At 37.1% G+C, this 16,238-nt stretch overlaps 1 protein-coding gene across 1 annotated transcript; it reads left to right on the top strand.

Annotated features, from left to right (window-relative positions):
* Positions 1 to 1,023: 1,023 nt before the first annotated feature.
* NSUN7 (NOP2/Sun RNA methyltransferase family member 7) lies at positions 1,024 to 16,082 on the top strand. The gene is made up of 11 exons (XM_010166789.1): positions 1,024 to 1,339; positions 1,733 to 1,791; positions 3,175 to 3,305; positions 4,482 to 4,634; positions 6,179 to 6,362; positions 7,937 to 8,147; positions 8,794 to 8,937; positions 9,662 to 9,763; positions 10,272 to 10,389; positions 13,657 to 13,774; positions 15,456 to 16,082. Exons 1-11 carry the CDS (start codon positions 1,024 to 1,026, stop codon positions 16,080 to 16,082), a joined length of 2,163 nt encoding a protein of 720 aa, XP_010165091.1.
* The last annotated feature ends 156 nt before the right edge of the window (positions 16,083 to 16,238 follow it).

Below are 16,238 nucleotides of genomic sequence, written 5' to 3'. Positions count from 1 at the left end.
TTCTCTTGTATTATTCCTCTCCAGACAAGAAAACTAGTTTTGTTTTGGTTTTGGTTTTTTTTTTTAGTCTTTGTGAGTAAATTTGTCTTGGCTTAGTTAGCCCTTTTCTGAACGCTTAACCTGACTTCTAAGCCTCCAGGCATTGTTCTAAATACATGTTAGAGCAACCAGAGCAAGTAGGGTAAATCCAAGCTCTGTGATGGCTACATACTTTTAATAGGTTTTAGGTAGAATTTAAGCAAATATTTTTGGATTAAGCTAGCACTGGGACTTTTTATTTTTCTTTTTCTTGAAGCCCCATTCCCCCTCTGGGGAAGGTAATTTTTATTTTATTGGTTACATAAGATGTGTAGAAAATTTAAGAAACGCACATGGGCTTATGGAGAGTTGGGTAGTATCTTTAGAGACTGCCAGAATGGATTTCCTGCATTTGAAATTGTGCTGTTTAGGGTAATACATTAACTACATTAACACTTAGGTGATCTTTATTGTCCATTTTTAGGAACAGATGTACAGTTTAGTGGACAAGCATGTGGAATTCACTGCAACTCTTTTCAAGATGGTTCTTCTTTGGAAGAGATGACGGCTGCTTTGAAATTTCTGTAGTGTCTTTTTATTAAAGGAGGATTCCTAGTAAGAGATACTGTTCTGTCTGCTTCTTATTAGACACAGAGAATCAAATCTCTGCATATAGTCTGTTTAGGATCATTTATCTTAAAGCATTGGCATCTTTCAAACACGTAACCAGTCTTTGTATCTGCATTAGTGAAAATAAATAAGGTAAGAAAATATTATAAAGACTTCTCTACTGTCTGTGAGATGATAGATGGATGGAAGTATAGATGATACACGTATATATGTATTTGCAGGGTTAGAGCCTAAAAAGAAAGTAAATTCTACTGAAAACCTGAAAATGAAAGGAAACATCCTAGTGAAAGAAAATGTCATCATTCGGTACAAACTTTGTTTTTTGCAGAGGCAGCAGGGTTGTGACTTGCTGTTACACAATCAGCAACTGGAAAAATGCCAGCTTCTCAAAGTAACTTGCTGTCTTTACATGAGGATGTTATAAATGATACTGCAAACTTGAGTGAAACGAAAACTTCAGATGAAAAAGGATCTGTGGAAAAAAGAACAGTGACTGTGATTGAGAAGAATGGCTATCGTGACTCCGTGTACGTAAATGCAGCTCGGATTTTTCAGGGCATTCATGCGGAAAAGCCTAAGGATAGAATATTGGTGCGGTATGGTGATGATGGCTCATTATCTCCCGTGCTAACTCTTAAAGATGAATATTCCCAGCGTGTATCTTATGAACTGGCTTTCAGTGCTCTGAAATGTAAGTACACAACTTTTCCAAAAATTGCCAATAGAAATTATATAGCAGAGAAAATACATGAAATCAAAGTGTTTTGGTTCTTCGTGACAGCAGAGATCTGGGGAGTGTTTTGTTAAACTGTAAGTTACTGCTGGACCACTCGTGTCCCTCAAATATTTAAATATATCAAAGTGTTGTCAGCATTTTATGAAATCAAACATTTAAACTATACTTTTTCCTGTAAGGGAATTATGTAGAGTTGTTACTGTTTGTGATTGAGTTTGCCCTTAATTTTCATTATGTTTAAAATTGCAGCTTTTTCTTTAGTGATTTTTAAGTTTTTATTTTTCTTGCATAGATTCTTGTCGATTCATAGTGTAAATTATCAGTATTTTCTTCTTTTTTTTTTTTCAGATCAAGACCTTCTTGAAGAAATATTGTTAGATAGTTGTGTTTACCCCTGCCAGTCAATAGTAAGTGAACATTTTTGTGAGGAAATACATTTTGTATTTTCTGAGTTGATGTAATCAGAATATTTTCTGGGGATTCTGCAACATTCTGTAAAACAACATTTGAATTATGTGGTAGCCTGAGACTGATGCGTTGCAGTCTTTTTTAGTTAACTGCCTCAAGCATCAGTCTCTAGGGTACTGATACACATTGTTTGTGAGGTTCTTGTTGCATCTTACTGCTGGGAATCGAAACCTTCAGAGAAAAAAGGTAGGAGAGCGAACCATAATGCTTACTGCAGTGTAACGCTTGCTCGGTGATGTTGTCCGTGAGCCAGTCCATGTGTTTTCCTTCCTACCTGTGTCCCTCTGTGAGTGGGGAAAAAAGTCACGCTCCTTTCCTGTCCCTGGGAACTGGACAGCATGGAGTGAACCCCATCAGACAAAAGAATGCATTGAACCTATGTTTCATTTCCTGGGCAAACTGTATTGTATACAAATATTGTACTTACTACTGGCAAAAATTGGGCCAGTTTACTCTCTCAACATGTTTTTGTGCTCTGACTTGAAAAGAAAATCTAGAGCTGGCAGAGTAATCTGCTATTTCTTCCTGTTTAGTCTTTGATGCCTTTGAAAATTGCAAGATGAATTTGAACTGATGTTTTGTTATTTGTGGAGATGGATGTAAGCAGGGAAATGATCTAACACATTTCAGTTTTGGCTTGTTTTTGTAAGGGAGCAAGACTTAATGTGGTCACATTTTGTGTTTGATGGTATTTCCCTAATAACTTGAGTTTCCTAGCTAATTTCAGTCATATTTGTGAGAAGGTTAGAATTTTCCAAGGCACAAGAACTGTAGAAATTTCATGAGAAGAGGTAGGCAAGAGTAACTGAAGTGCTGTTAATTACTGTCCCTAAGAAGGAGATGCTCCCTGTTTTAAACATTTAGACACGGGAAGGAGATTTTACATAAGTCCCAGCTGCAGAATGGTTATTGTAACTGAGCTTATTGGTTGTTATATACTGAAGAATCCCACAAGACACAAATTGATAAACAAGAAGTTTCTGTTAGCTCAGCTTGAATAGAAACTATTTTAGGAGTTAAAAATAATTTCAGAGTTTAAATTCTGATGACATTCAAAGTTGTTAAGATACAGCATATTATCTGTGTGTATGGAAATGTTTTTAATTTTAATAAGCTAAATCACTTTTAAGTTGTGTATTTGAGTTTTTAAAAAATTCTTCAGTGTTTTACTAACTCTCCATGAGGGATTACTTTCATATTCCCACAAATAAGCGTTTTATTGGAGTTTTTAATGCCTCTCATGCGGGAGACTGCTGTTTGATATGGATCTTTGCACGAATGCTTTCTGTCACTTTCTCTATCCAGTTGTTTTTTTGTTGCAGCCAGATGAATTAACCAGCTTGCTTGTTGTGATGCTTTATGACCTACAAAACCGAAAATTTCAAGCACGGGAGATTCTTGGTGATGAGGAACCTGTAGCAGAAGTTAGGAAAATAGAGCGTTATCTATCCAGGTATACATACTAAGAACTTTTTTTTTGTTGATATATATTAGCAGAAATACGAATTTGTATAAGCAGTGCTTTTTTTTTTATAATTGTCAGTATTACACATGTCTTTCAGCTTCAAATTTTGTGGGCTTTGTTTTTATATTTAATGAGAACCTCATCTGCAGGGAAACTTTCATATTTGTGTAGTTAAGAAAAATACAGCTATCAAACCACCTTTCTGTTGTGGATCATTTTGCTAGAAAAAGTTATTTTATTTTGGAGTTGTTCAAACTTTTTTCATACAATTTCAGAACAGAAATTAAATAGTAAATGTTCATAATATGAGTGTAATAGAGTCTCATGGAATGGAATAACATCCATTTATTTAGCAATACTTCTGTTATGGAACTTTGTTAGATATTTGTTATTGTAAGTAATTGGAACAAAAAAAGGGGATATGCAAAATAAACATTGTAAGTAGTGTTCAAGGATTTCTTTCATCAGTCCGTTGATGAACTCAACAGGCATTTGTTGGACAAAATTGTGTTGCTGCTGGATTTAGAATAGCCCAGAAAGTTCATTAGTATCATAAATACAAGGTATTCCTGGAGGTAGGGCAGTAAATAATACACCTTGACATCTGATGTAGCTCACCAGCAATTTTTATTTGCTTTGAATCACGTATCAAGATTATGCATAAAACTTGTGGGAAGAAAAGATTGGGAATATTTCCTGTGGCATTTTCACGTAATAATAATAAAACTGACTCCTGGTTGCCATCATACTTGTGTTGTTTCTGTGCATATTTAGAGCTCAGCTTTCATCAAGTGCTCATTCTGCACAAATATGTGTTTATATCTTCAAACATACAAAACAATTCTGATACAGTTCCAAAACATATTTGCCTTTTTTAAGCTGTCTGAGAGAACTGATGTATTTGAGAGTCATCTGTCATAATTCTAGTCCCATATGCATTTAGGGAAAACAGTCTTAGCTAGGTACTACTACCTTGCATCTACCATGGGCTGGGGTAGAAAATGTCCTGTAACTGTATTTTCAGTAGCAGCTTGCAAAATGAGGCCTCACTTTTGGTTTTGGTTTCTGAGCAAGATAGTGTTGTAATAGAAATATTGCATATTGATAGCTACTGTACATATCTATAAAACTTATTAAATTTGTGATTATGTTTTTGTTTTGTAGTTCTAGGACTAAGTTGGCAGCTGCACTAGCGAGATGTCGCATCAAACACGGTGTTCTTTCAATTGAATACATTCTACCAGAAAGCATACGAAAGCAGGAACAAAGGGCTTCTGCTTTACCTTTGTGTGTTTGGATAAACACATCTAAAATCAGGTAAAGTAAACTTTAAAGTATCATCTAGTACTGGCATTTTTACGTATGAAGTGATACCATTTGCTACATGCTTGTTTTAGAATTTCCAGGTTATATATACATATTATTACCAGTAATTTAAGTTTCTTATAGTATATTCTGCTTAGTCTGGTGACTTTGCCTTATGTTTGTTTGTAGTTTTTATATATTACAATAATGGTATTCTTATAGCGGCCTTCCAGTACCTGAATGGGGCCTACAAGAAAGCTGGGGAAGGACTTTTCATAAGGACAGATAGTGCCAGAACAAGGGGAAATGGGTTTAAGCTGAAAGAGGGGAGGTTTGGATTAGATATTAGGAAGAAGTTTTTCACTGTGAGGGTGGTGAGACATTGGAACAGGTTGCCCAAGGAAGTTGTGGATGCCCCCTCCCTGGAAGTGTTTAAGGCCAGGCTGGATGAGGCTTTGAGCAACCTGATCTAGTGGAAGGTGTCCCTGCTGGTGGCAGGGGGGTTGAAACTAGATGATCTTTAAGGTCCCTTCCAACCCAAACCATTCTATGATTCTATGATAAACTGTAACAAAGTTGTGAAATGGTTTTTCTCACTATTTTGCTTGTGTGGGTCTTTCACCAAATAAATGAGGAAATAAAGTCAGAAAAAACTATATGGGTGACTAAACTGTGAAGAAAAACAGAGAAAGAGAAACTTTAAAAAGTGGGTGTATTACTGTAAGCAACATAACATAACATTAGCAAGGATGTTAAGACAGATCCAATGCCTGTTACTGGCGTTTATTCTGTAAGGAGAGCGTAAACCTGAAACAAAAAGACACTTCTTCAAGTCTGTATATTGGGTGGACTACTATATATGTAACACTGGTCTTCCCAGTTCTGTGCTACCTAATACATGAACCATACCAGATTATCTTGTATATCTGTTTTGTTAGACAGGTAATCCATTTTATCATGTTTTCAATAATTTTGTTTTTATAGTATTGTCTTGGACTAGTGTTCTATGCTTAGGTTATAGGCTCTTCAAGACAGAATAGGTGTCTTACTCTGGTTGTGATTTTGCAGCCCTGAACTAAGATTGAGCAGAAAGCTGCTGCATCAACCCTACATTTAATGTACCCTATAAGCTTATGGCACTGTCTGAAACTGTATTTCAACAAACAAGTCTTAGTATATATACCTTAAAATCTTCATGATATTTGAATTGCAGACCTTAGCATTTATGCTTTTATTACATTTATAGAAGGATTATTTCAGGTATCAGCCATTAAATTCATTGGTGAGCTGGGCTAAATTGAAAGCAATTGAAAGAACTAAACTATTCCAGCAGTAAATCTGCTACAGTGTCTCCTGAGCACATGGACATTTCTGTTTTGATGCTTTGAAACATCCTCTGGAGACACAAGCCTCTTCCTTAATTTATTTTATCAGATTTCTTAATTGTTTCAAACCAGAACTTGTATGTATAAAAGACAAAAATCCATATTATCAATGTGAACTATATTACTTGAGTAACTCTTGCATATTTAATGGCCAGAGTTGTATGTTAACAGCCTTCAAGACATTTTCAGGGATTTGAAGAAGAAGGGATTCACAAGAGTTGACTCTGTGTCAGACCTTGACTGTTACACATACTGTATGGACCAACATTGCCATGATGTATTGGTTTTTCCTTCCTCTCTTAAAGAAGAACTGCTTAATTTAGATCTTTTTGCAGACTGCAAACTCTTACTGCAGGTGAGTTGATGTCACGCTTGAGTAATACAGTCTGCAAACTAAAGTAATGCTTTGCATTAGAATGAGGTCACGTATTGTGTGACTGTCCTACTAAATCAGTCAGGCAGCAACATATTCTCATAAGGTTTTGGTCGTTTTTATTAATCAGAAGGTTATAAACTGTTTCACTTACTAATGCAAATGTTAATGCTTACAATTAAGTTAGAATGTTTGAAATTTAGTCTTAAAACTGTTGAAATAAACATGAAAAATGGTCAAAGAAGCAGTTTCACTTCTGAAAATGTGAGGAAAGCTTCTATGTAACTCCGTATGTATTACTCCCAGTTAGTAGATAATGGTATGCTGATATTATCTCTTCCTCTTCAACTGCATATTTGTGATGGAATGATGATGCTTCTTTGTATTATGTGCAGTGTGATTCCCTAAATCTCCAGAAACCCCAATGGTCTTTTTCCTGACTTGCCATTGTTAGCCTCTCCAGGCAAGACTGGTTGGAGGTTCCTATTGTAGAGTGGTGGTTTGTAGTAACTGTGCAACAACACACAACCACAAATTATCTAAAGTGTCTGATGATTCTTGAGTACTTAGCAGAAACATTTCAAAGGGCATATTCACTTGATGCTTAGTGTTTTCTGGAAATCATAGCCTCAAAATTTATTAGCCAACTTACAAAGTAATTCAATATTCAATTTCAGTATGTGTATTTTGAATAGAAGTCTTACAGCAAAGAACTATACATAACAGCCCCATAGGTCACGGGAACAAATGCTGAGTATTACTACTGAAGAACAATAAAAGTGAGGAAACAGAACCCTCAAAACTCCCACCTCTCTCTCTCTAGTGGGGTAGGGTGGTACTTGAACGATGTAAGTGGATAGACATTGATGTGAACTTACAGGTTTAGCACTTTTTTTTCCCGCCCCTCACCTCACTCATCAGTGTCTGCCAGATCTGGTGCAAAGCACGGTACCTGTGGTCCAGATCTTCAGTCTTTGCCTTGTAAAGTAATTTGATGGGGATAACGTTTGATATATCTCTTTTTCTCTTTATCACCTGTAGTATGAGATCATTTACTCTTCTTGAGAGGTCCCTGTGCTTTGTGCATGCAAATCTGCCTCTGTGTTGTTCAAATTGCAGCAGAACTTTGCTCTTTGATGTGTAAGGGCTTAATTTCTCTTAGAATTATCATGAAGAGCTATGTGAATAGTTTTGCATTTCTCTGTTAAGCTGCCTCTGAGGATGAATTTGGCACATTGTGGCTTACGTTGGTCTTTTCTGGAACTGGCTGTTGATAAGAGTTCCTCCTTATGGAGATGATACACACTTACATCCTTTTCACCTATAGACATTATGCTTTCTTATGCGTTAGTAAGAATTACATTGTTTAGGTTTAGTGAGTGACTTAATAAGATGTTTGGTTTTGTACTTTATTTAATTCTGTATTAGCAGCTATCCGTGGTTAATTTTTCTCCTCCCTTTTCTGTTTGCCCTGAAAACAATGAAGTGCTTTCCTAATTTGGAAGAGAAGGTTGGCATTTGTAGAAACAAATTAATTTCTGTGTCATTGTTTCTAGGATAAGTCTCGCAGCCTTGCTGTGCACTCCACACAGGCGCTGTTGAACGCAGGTGACGACATTATAGTGGCTCACGTAGGTTCCCACCTGACCATTGCCCATATGTCAGTGCTGACAAATGACAGCATGTCCAGAATTTTTGTTTGTGGCGTGAAGACTTCAGCAAAAGAAGCAGAACTGAGGGACTTGTTCAGTCACATGGGATGTGAAAGTAGGTGTTAAAACAGTTGGTATGCATAAAGTATCATAATATAGATGTTTGTGATCTCTGTAAATATAGCTAGCGTAATTGTATGAGAATTCAGAGGTCCCTTGTTTGAGGTCTTGGGGAGGGCAGTAACCACTTATTTTTTTGTCACAAGGTGAACTGAGAGCTCTTCAGCTACAATCAAGTTAATCAAAGGTTGCAGATTAACCATGTCATAGATGCAGGCTCCTGAAATGTCAGGGTGAATTTTTCCATATATGTGGTTACTGTATAGGGGTTAGTGCAGATGGTAGCTGGGAACTTTTAAGTCCATTTATTTGGTGTACTGGCTGTAGTTTCCAGTCTGATTTACAGCTGCTTGAGAGTGTCAATCCAAAATCCATGCACTTGTCAGTCTACCTGGAGGACACGATCAGAACAGAATGCAGTGAGGCTCTGGAACCCCATTAGCAATCTTTTCAGTGGAAGATGCTAAGGGCTAGCTAGTCTTTCAGTCTGTTTCAAATCAGTGGGCCATACTCTGGAGGAGCTGGGTCTGGAAGGCTATAGCTCTTTGAAGCCTCCGTAACGCCACGTTCTCTTCACCTTCAACCCATTAAAGGGCAGGCTTGCTTGCACATAGAACTGTTGAGTTTTCCTCTTTTTTCAGATATTCAGTTGTTACTTGAAGACTTTACTGAGATTGAACCAACAGACCCAAGACTTCAAAACGCAAAAGTTGTTTTGCTGCTGCCACAATGCTCCGGACTGGGTGTTGGCAATCCAATAGACTTTATCTTAAGTGAACACAAAGGTAACTTCTGATAAAATAGCTAGCTCATGCTTTCTGGTAGAAATAGTATTCAAGTATTGTGGTCTGGACATCATAGCTGGTTCAGTAAATGGTATGATTTTATAAAATACCCTTTTAGTTTTTTATTTTAACTACTATAAAACTTAAATAACTTGAATAATTCTGTATGTGTAATGTACATGCAGGCTACTATAGAAATACAGAAGAGAATAAATAAATTAGATTATTTTTCCACACAAAGTGAGCAAGAATGTATTTGGCCTAGCTTAGGATTCTTAACAAGAAAGCAAAATCTAGGTGGCCCTGAAGGACTAAGAGTGTTTTGTAAAGACGATTTCAAGTCAATAGTAAGAAGTTTGAGGGTTATTCTGGGGAGTAGAATGTTTATAGCCTTTCTTTTAAAGTAAAAAGACTACAGGTAGAAAATTTATTTCAAGATACCAATGAGTATATATGTAATTTTCCCTTAATAGACCTTTTGTGTAAAGTCTATTCACTGTACAGTTTTCATTAAATAGAAACAAATAAGAGGCAGTAGTAATTACAGGTAAAGAGGGAAAGAAGCATCATGTAAGCATCAAATCCTTAGTACTGTAATACATAAAGCCTGCCTTCCCACTTTACCAGTAATAATCAGGTCTGTTACCAAAGCATTTTCTGCAAACAACCAACTTTTAAGACACTAATACAAGTTGCATTAATAAATTTATTACTCTGCATTTAGATGCAGGATTGCTAAGAGACCTTTTCCAAGGATCTGTATCTGAGGATAAACTCAGTATTCTTGCTGAGAGGCAGCTTAAGGAGTTGATGCACGCAATGAACTGTAAGTGTGCTAGCTCTTGGATTGCTGGGAACACCTTGTACTATCAATTCCTTTGTAATGCCACCAGTTTTACATAGTTAAAGATGCGCTGATTACTCTATTTGTTAACAGTAAGTGTGTAACCAAACCCCCTAAACAATGATTATCTTCTCAAGTTTAAAGGTGCATCTGTGTCCTAGTATTCACCAGCCATTAATACAATAATCTTCAGCACTGTATAGAGAACTGGCTTACTGGCTTCGTCCTGCTCTGCTTTGGAAAAGTTGTAAATGTAGTCTGACTCCACCTGCACGCTGACACTTCCTTCTCCCCTCCTTTGGTAGCTGTGTGAAAAGACTGGCTGCAGCCCTGAATTTCTGCTGAAATCTGCAAATATTTGAAAAGATTTTAGATATTAAAAAACAGTAGAGATTGAATACTAATGTGTGCAGGAGGATATATTTTTAATATATATGTCAACAACTGTGTGTGTGATTTGAACAGTAGAAAATGTTTGTTTGTTTTGTAGTTAACCAAGTACAAGCTATTGTTTACTGCACTTGTTCAGTTTACCCAGAAGAAAATGAACTTGTAGTGCAAAAAGCACTGGAATCTGGAGTGGAAGGAAATGAAGTACAACCATACAGGTATGGAATGAGTGGTTTTGTCTATGGAAATTTAAGTATAACTATAAATTGTAGCATAATTCTTATCCTAGACTGATCTGTCTTGCAATAGATCTAGCATTTTAAATAGTTTTTTGCTGCCTCTCATTCTATTCCTTTTGATGTTATGAGAGTACCAAGTAGCGTCCTCTTGACTTTTTCATCTAATATTTTCCTTCCCATCTGAAATCAGGATGGGGGAGGAAAGCATCACTGGTTGGAAATTACATTGCGGTGAAGCTAGTTTAAGATAAAATGGAGACTAGAAGTCACGGAACTTGCTAGCATCTCAACTAAGAGATAGATAACTAACAAGAGTTAGCATTTTGCTAACTCTCAACTTCTCACCTAGAACCATCAGTTTCAAAGGAAAAAGAAACGCAGTCTTAAAATGTGAGAGTAACATAGAAGAGTAAGAACCTCTGCTGTAGGAGTGCTTGTCCCTGTATTCAGTGAATGGCTTAAGGGGAAACAGGTTACAGCAACAGAACATCCTGTGCCATCATAGTGAAAACAAATAGATATGAAAAAAGAATGTGTGTTGTATACTTTGTATGTTGTTAAAGCCTGTCAGCTGCCACCCCTGCCAGCTGGAGCGGTTCTTAAAAGACTGATGGGTACTTTTTGCATTTTCCTTTCAGTCACAGTAGATGAATGCAAATAGTTGGCACTTGCTTGCACACAGATATAACAGTTGATTACAGGATGCAGGTTAAAGGAGTTTATGTTGCCAAAAGCACAGGAGAGTAATACTGTATTTTTAGATTTTATATTATCTTAGATGATGTTAATGAGTTGGCCATCGTGGGGAAAGGTACTGTGGTTCAAGATAGCATTCAGCAAACTTAAATTTTGCATTATTAAAATGGTAAATGTTAACTGTGGCCATTCCAAAGAATTTTAAGAGAGGGATGTTACACATAATGTTAAGGTACAGTACAACAAAACGCATCTTCCTTGCAAATCACCAATAGAAAGGAGCAGCCTGCTTGAGATTTTACACTAAATGGGATGGAGCTGGGGTATGTCCTGCCAATGGTGCTATGCTTGTCCAAAAGCATTTACGGACTCTTGCTGTAAACTGTGTTTTCCTTTGGGATTTGAAATTTTGTGACGTCTGCCATGCCATGTCTTGACCTCTAGGGGGACCATGGAGCATAACGATCGCTGAATTATTTGAACACAAATAATACATAAATTCATTATATATACAAGAGAATTTATATTTTTAAAATTCTGAGAATTTTTTTTTCCAGAGCTTTAATTTTTTTCAGAAAAAAATTACCCCTTGTCTAGAGCACCTCCCTTCCCCCCAAAGCCAAAACAAAATCTGTCCAGTGTTTTGCAGAAACATCATGAAGCTTGTCAGACCTCCAAATTATACTTTTACTTTCAAATACAAGGCAGTTTCAGATGGTAAGTAAGGGAGAATAAAATTACATTAGGATTTTTGCAGACCTGAGCAAATTTGTGATGGAAGACTCATCAGACTTCATAAATGACACTTCCAGAATCAGTTCCTCCTTCACTGACATGCACATACGTTTTCATGCCTCATTCTTGCTACAATAAAGCTGCTGGTTACCAGAATGAACGGAGCAATAATGGAAACCATAAATAAAATATATAGTGTGACTAAGCTTGTCTTAAGGTGAAAGCTCAAGCCAATTAAGATGCATGTACTAATTATGACAGTTTTTTGTACACTTTCTTAGAATTAATTAGGTAACTTATTTGACTAATAGAATGCAGGATAGAACGAAAAAAACTGTTGCAGAATTACTAGCCCCTGTGTTCACAGCAGTGGCTTTGAGAGGCCACTAATAAAACATCCTGTGTGATCATCACAGATAATTTCCTTTTCCAAGAAAATTGAGGCCTTTCAGAAGCCTCTTCCACAAGTTGTGCTTATGTGTATTATATCCTTTGGAATTACGCTGCAGTGCTGAAGTGGTGCCGAACAAAATAAGGCTGTGCTGGATCCTGGGGTCACACAGCTGCTCTTAGGGCTGTGACATCATACAGGTGGTTTCAAACACGTACCCACTGTCTAAGCTGAGCTTACTTTAAGGGTATGACAGACAGCTTATGGTAAAGCTTTACTTTACATAATGGCACGTACACAGTGTGAACACGTGTGTATAGAGGAGACACTAAACTGTTCATGCATTTCCCTTTGGCCTATGAAATCTGAGTTAATTTCTGCATCAATTTTCAGGGTCAGACCATCCATTAAAGGATTCCTGGTAACAGTAATCTGTATACATCAGTCAAAATAAAATTAGTACTTTTTTTGCATTGAATGATCAGATTTAAAAGCAAAAATCTCCTATGGTTATAGGACATAGAGTTTTATTTAGTAATGCAAGGAGGATGCGAGCTCTGTAGTTTGTTTTACCAACTTCCAAGGGATGTAAAAAAAATCCAGATTACAGTGAAAACTTATGAACAGTTTTGCAGGATTCCCATTAGAAATGGACTAGCCAGCCAAATCAGGATGTTGCTTACAAATACTGAGTGCATTTCTCCATAACCATCTTTTGAACAAGAGGATCAGTGGAGTACTGAGGAGGGGCTGTATCTTACAGTCCTCAGCAGTGCGAAGAGGAGGGGGTAAAAATTGCACAAGGACCATTTGATAGCATTTTTCTGTACTGAAACCACTTGGTACTACCTCAGCAGCTGTATGAGCCAGGTCCTTGAGGCCTGTTTGTAACATCTAGGGATTCTTGGAATACAGGGAGAACACAGAAAAGGCTGGTTCTTCCTTCCTCACTGATGCATGGCAAAACTGTTAATCTGAGAAAACATCAGTCAATGATTACAAATAGGTAATTTTTTTCTAACTGAAGATTTTTAGCTTAGGTAGATATTTATTATGAGCATATACTTAATAACTCAAGTCAGCACCTCTGCGATTTCTCTGTACTGCTCAGTGTTTTCAGGGCGTTCCTCAACTTTATGGACAACTTGATAATCCAGTAATTGCAGACCTGAGAAAGAACATTGTTGTTAATTATGTTCATACATATTTGTTATCTGGTGGTTACTATACTTATTGGAAAAAACAGAATTAATTCTAAAAAGATTAGTTCTTATGTCTTTCTTGAATTGCAGTTTCTTAAATTGAAGATAGGCTCTAAAACTGTCATTGAAAGACACAATTTGTATGTTACTTCCAGTATATCCTTGTTTATTTCTTTTTATATACTTGAACGTTATCTTCTGGTAATTTATTACTTTCTACAGGCTTACTCCTCCTGTTTTTAATACTTGCTCCAATTCAGTGAGTTCCACTGAGTTCTTTTTCAAAATGGAGCCATCAGAAATTTCCAGTGGCTGTTTTCTAGCTATTCTGGCAAGAGAGGTAAGCTAAGAAAATTACTATCTAAAAATGTTTTACAGAAAAAGAGTAGGGCCATTTTCCACAAAAGAATATATGAAATGGAACATTTTAAAAAAAATTCCTAGCTGTTCTTTAGTTGACTTTTGAGAACAAAGAATAGGTGAGCAGTTGGAAGGTGCCGCTCCTTCAGAGTTTTACAGTGAGCGCAGCTTTCCAACATGTGCCTTGTCTTCTGGAGCTGTCTGTGATCAGATTCTTGATGTGCACCAGTGCTAGGAACAGCTAGAAGAAATACATTGCTGCTGTCACACCTTGGAATGAAATACACAGCTTGATCACTCATGATAAATGGTGTCTAGTAAAGCTATTTGTCATGTCTGTATGTGTTACCAAGCTTTGCCAGTATCCAAGCAGACAGTGCCCCCCATAAGGATTAAGAAGACTTCATTAGAATTTTAATAAAATAGGTACAAATAGGTTTCCTTCCAAAACTAAGGCATATGCAAATCTGGCTTTGAAAGGCAGGGCCTTTTGCTGAGTAAATGGAAAAGGCACAATTCCTGAGGAAGGGATCCCTTAAAGGGCTAGTTTGCATCGCTGATGATCAACATTTTCCTCTTGTGTCTGAGAAGAGCAGGACTTCTTCTCAGCAAGAGAGGAGGGGGGGGAGCTAATTAGCATTTCATTGAAAAGTAAAGATAGGAGATCTTACTTGGTTATTTGTACCACTTTCTGTCACGCTGCAATTACAGTGCTTGAAAGAAGCTTGTGTCTTGGGGGGATTTTATTAGAGTAAGAGAATCACACATGAAAAGCCTTTCAAGTTATCTATTATTGACCTCTTTTTTTTCAATGTAAAATATTTTTTAAGCTGTCTCCCTGAGCTAATAAGTTTTAGTTAATCATGCTGTATACATGTCTACCATATTCTCTCTCTCTCCAGAGAAAGAAACACTTTTGTTTCAGGTAGCTGATTTGAATAATTTCTCAGTCAAATTCTAATGCACAGAAGCAATTGCTCCTATGGTCAATTTTAGATGATTGTGGAAATGAAGATTTTCTGCAAAGCAGAAAGTGTGTACTTACAATTTAAACTGAAATTTCTGGTTTACAGAAACCCTCTTCTTGGCTAGCTGTAAATAGGTTTTTTTCCTCATTGCTTCTCTTTACATATTTGGATGTTGGTCTGGTTCCTAGTTAATCTCGTTTGAGAGTTCCTTGCTTACGTGGTAGGAGCAGGGATTTTCATTATAATGAAAATCATTCATGTTAATATATTATTGAGAACATTTCTGCATTTTAGTAACCATTTCTGATACACACACGTACATATATATATATATATCTATATCTGTCTATCTATTTCTCTCTATATATCTACACATGCACATTTTTACAGACACATTACAGAGCAAGTCAATATGGGAGACGTAGTACAAAGTCCAGAATTCAGTCTCCCCTCTCCAGGCCTGCAGAGAGCAAAGTCTCTGAAAAGAAAATGCTCAGATACCTCTTCACACAAAAGTCACGTTCTTAATTTCTTGAATAAAGAGTTAGGTTAGCATTTATCACAAGTGACTTAAGTTTTTCTGATGGATTCTACCATAGTTTAATCGTGGAGTAAAGCTGAGGAATCTGGGATTAGAGTTTGCAGCTCTGTGTTGTGGTTTAGATTTATTGTTGCTTCCTTTGAAATTTTCAGAAAGATTCTTCTGAAAATGTGTCTGTTAAGGACATTTTGGCTCATGCTGCAGCTGAAGGACTACTAGATGTAGATGGCGTTGTTGGAGAAAAATCAAAGAAAGAGGAGAAAAAGCAACCAAAAGTAACACAGCCTAGAAGTAATATTACTGGTGGTCGTATAAAGCCGAAGAATGCAGCGTTCCTTCACCGTCAGACTGTCTCTACCAATAAGGCTGAAGTTTCAGTGTCTAAAGCAGTCCGTAACGTCAAACCAAAGAACGTGAACCAAACTAACACCCGTGTTCTGCTGAAGGAATCTATCAGCCCCGTTCCAGACAGAGCTCTGCCTAAAGTACTGAAGCACACACCTCACTTGTCACCCACGCACAAGTTGCGTGGCAGACAGACACTTGCTAGAAAGGCTCGCGCAGAACGTAAAAGGCTTGTATTGAAGCCCATAGAAATTGTTTTTCCTCCAGTGATAACACCACACGTAAGTCCACAAGGAACCAAACCCAGGGTACCAATTCATCGTTGCTTTCATGGTTGGACTGGAGTAAAGAGTTCGAGTGGTAGGATACTTCCACCCTCTCCACCTAAAGAGGTCAAGCCAACTGGGCTCCGCCATCCTCGACGATGGCTGTAAGAACCTTCAGACTTTGTCCCTGCTTTTATGGAGAAGGTAAAGATTCCTGTATATACTAATCAATACACTTCGGTTACAGTCAGTCTTTATGCAGGATAATCTTGCTGTGGGAAACAAATATATTATGGAGTATTTGTGTGGAAATACCCATGTTGG

Source organism: Antrostomus carolinensis, unplaced genomic scaffold (genome assembly GCF_000700745.2).
Source record: "Antrostomus carolinensis isolate BGI_N321 unplaced genomic scaffold, ASM70074v2 scaffold17714, whole genome shotgun sequence".
NCBI lineage: Eukaryota > Metazoa > Chordata > Aves > Caprimulgiformes > Caprimulgidae > Antrostomus > Antrostomus carolinensis.
Note: the sequence above shows the minus strand (reverse complement) of the source record. Positions and strands in the feature narration are given on the sequence as shown.

Excerpts from the sequence above, each read along its gene's own strand:
- NSUN7 (XM_010166789.1), top strand. The coding sequence starts at position 1,024 with ATGCCAGCTTCTCAAAGTAACTTGCTGTCTTTACATGAGGATGTTATA. Across the intron at positions 3,306-4,481 it reads ATAGAGCGTTATCTATCCAG|TTCTAGGACTAAGTTGGCAG; the intron begins GTATACATACTA and ends TTTGTTTTGTAG. Across the intron at positions 9,764-10,271 it reads GTTGATGCACGCAATGAACT|TTAACCAAGTACAAGCTATT; the intron begins GTAAGTGTGCTA and ends TTTGTTTTGTAG.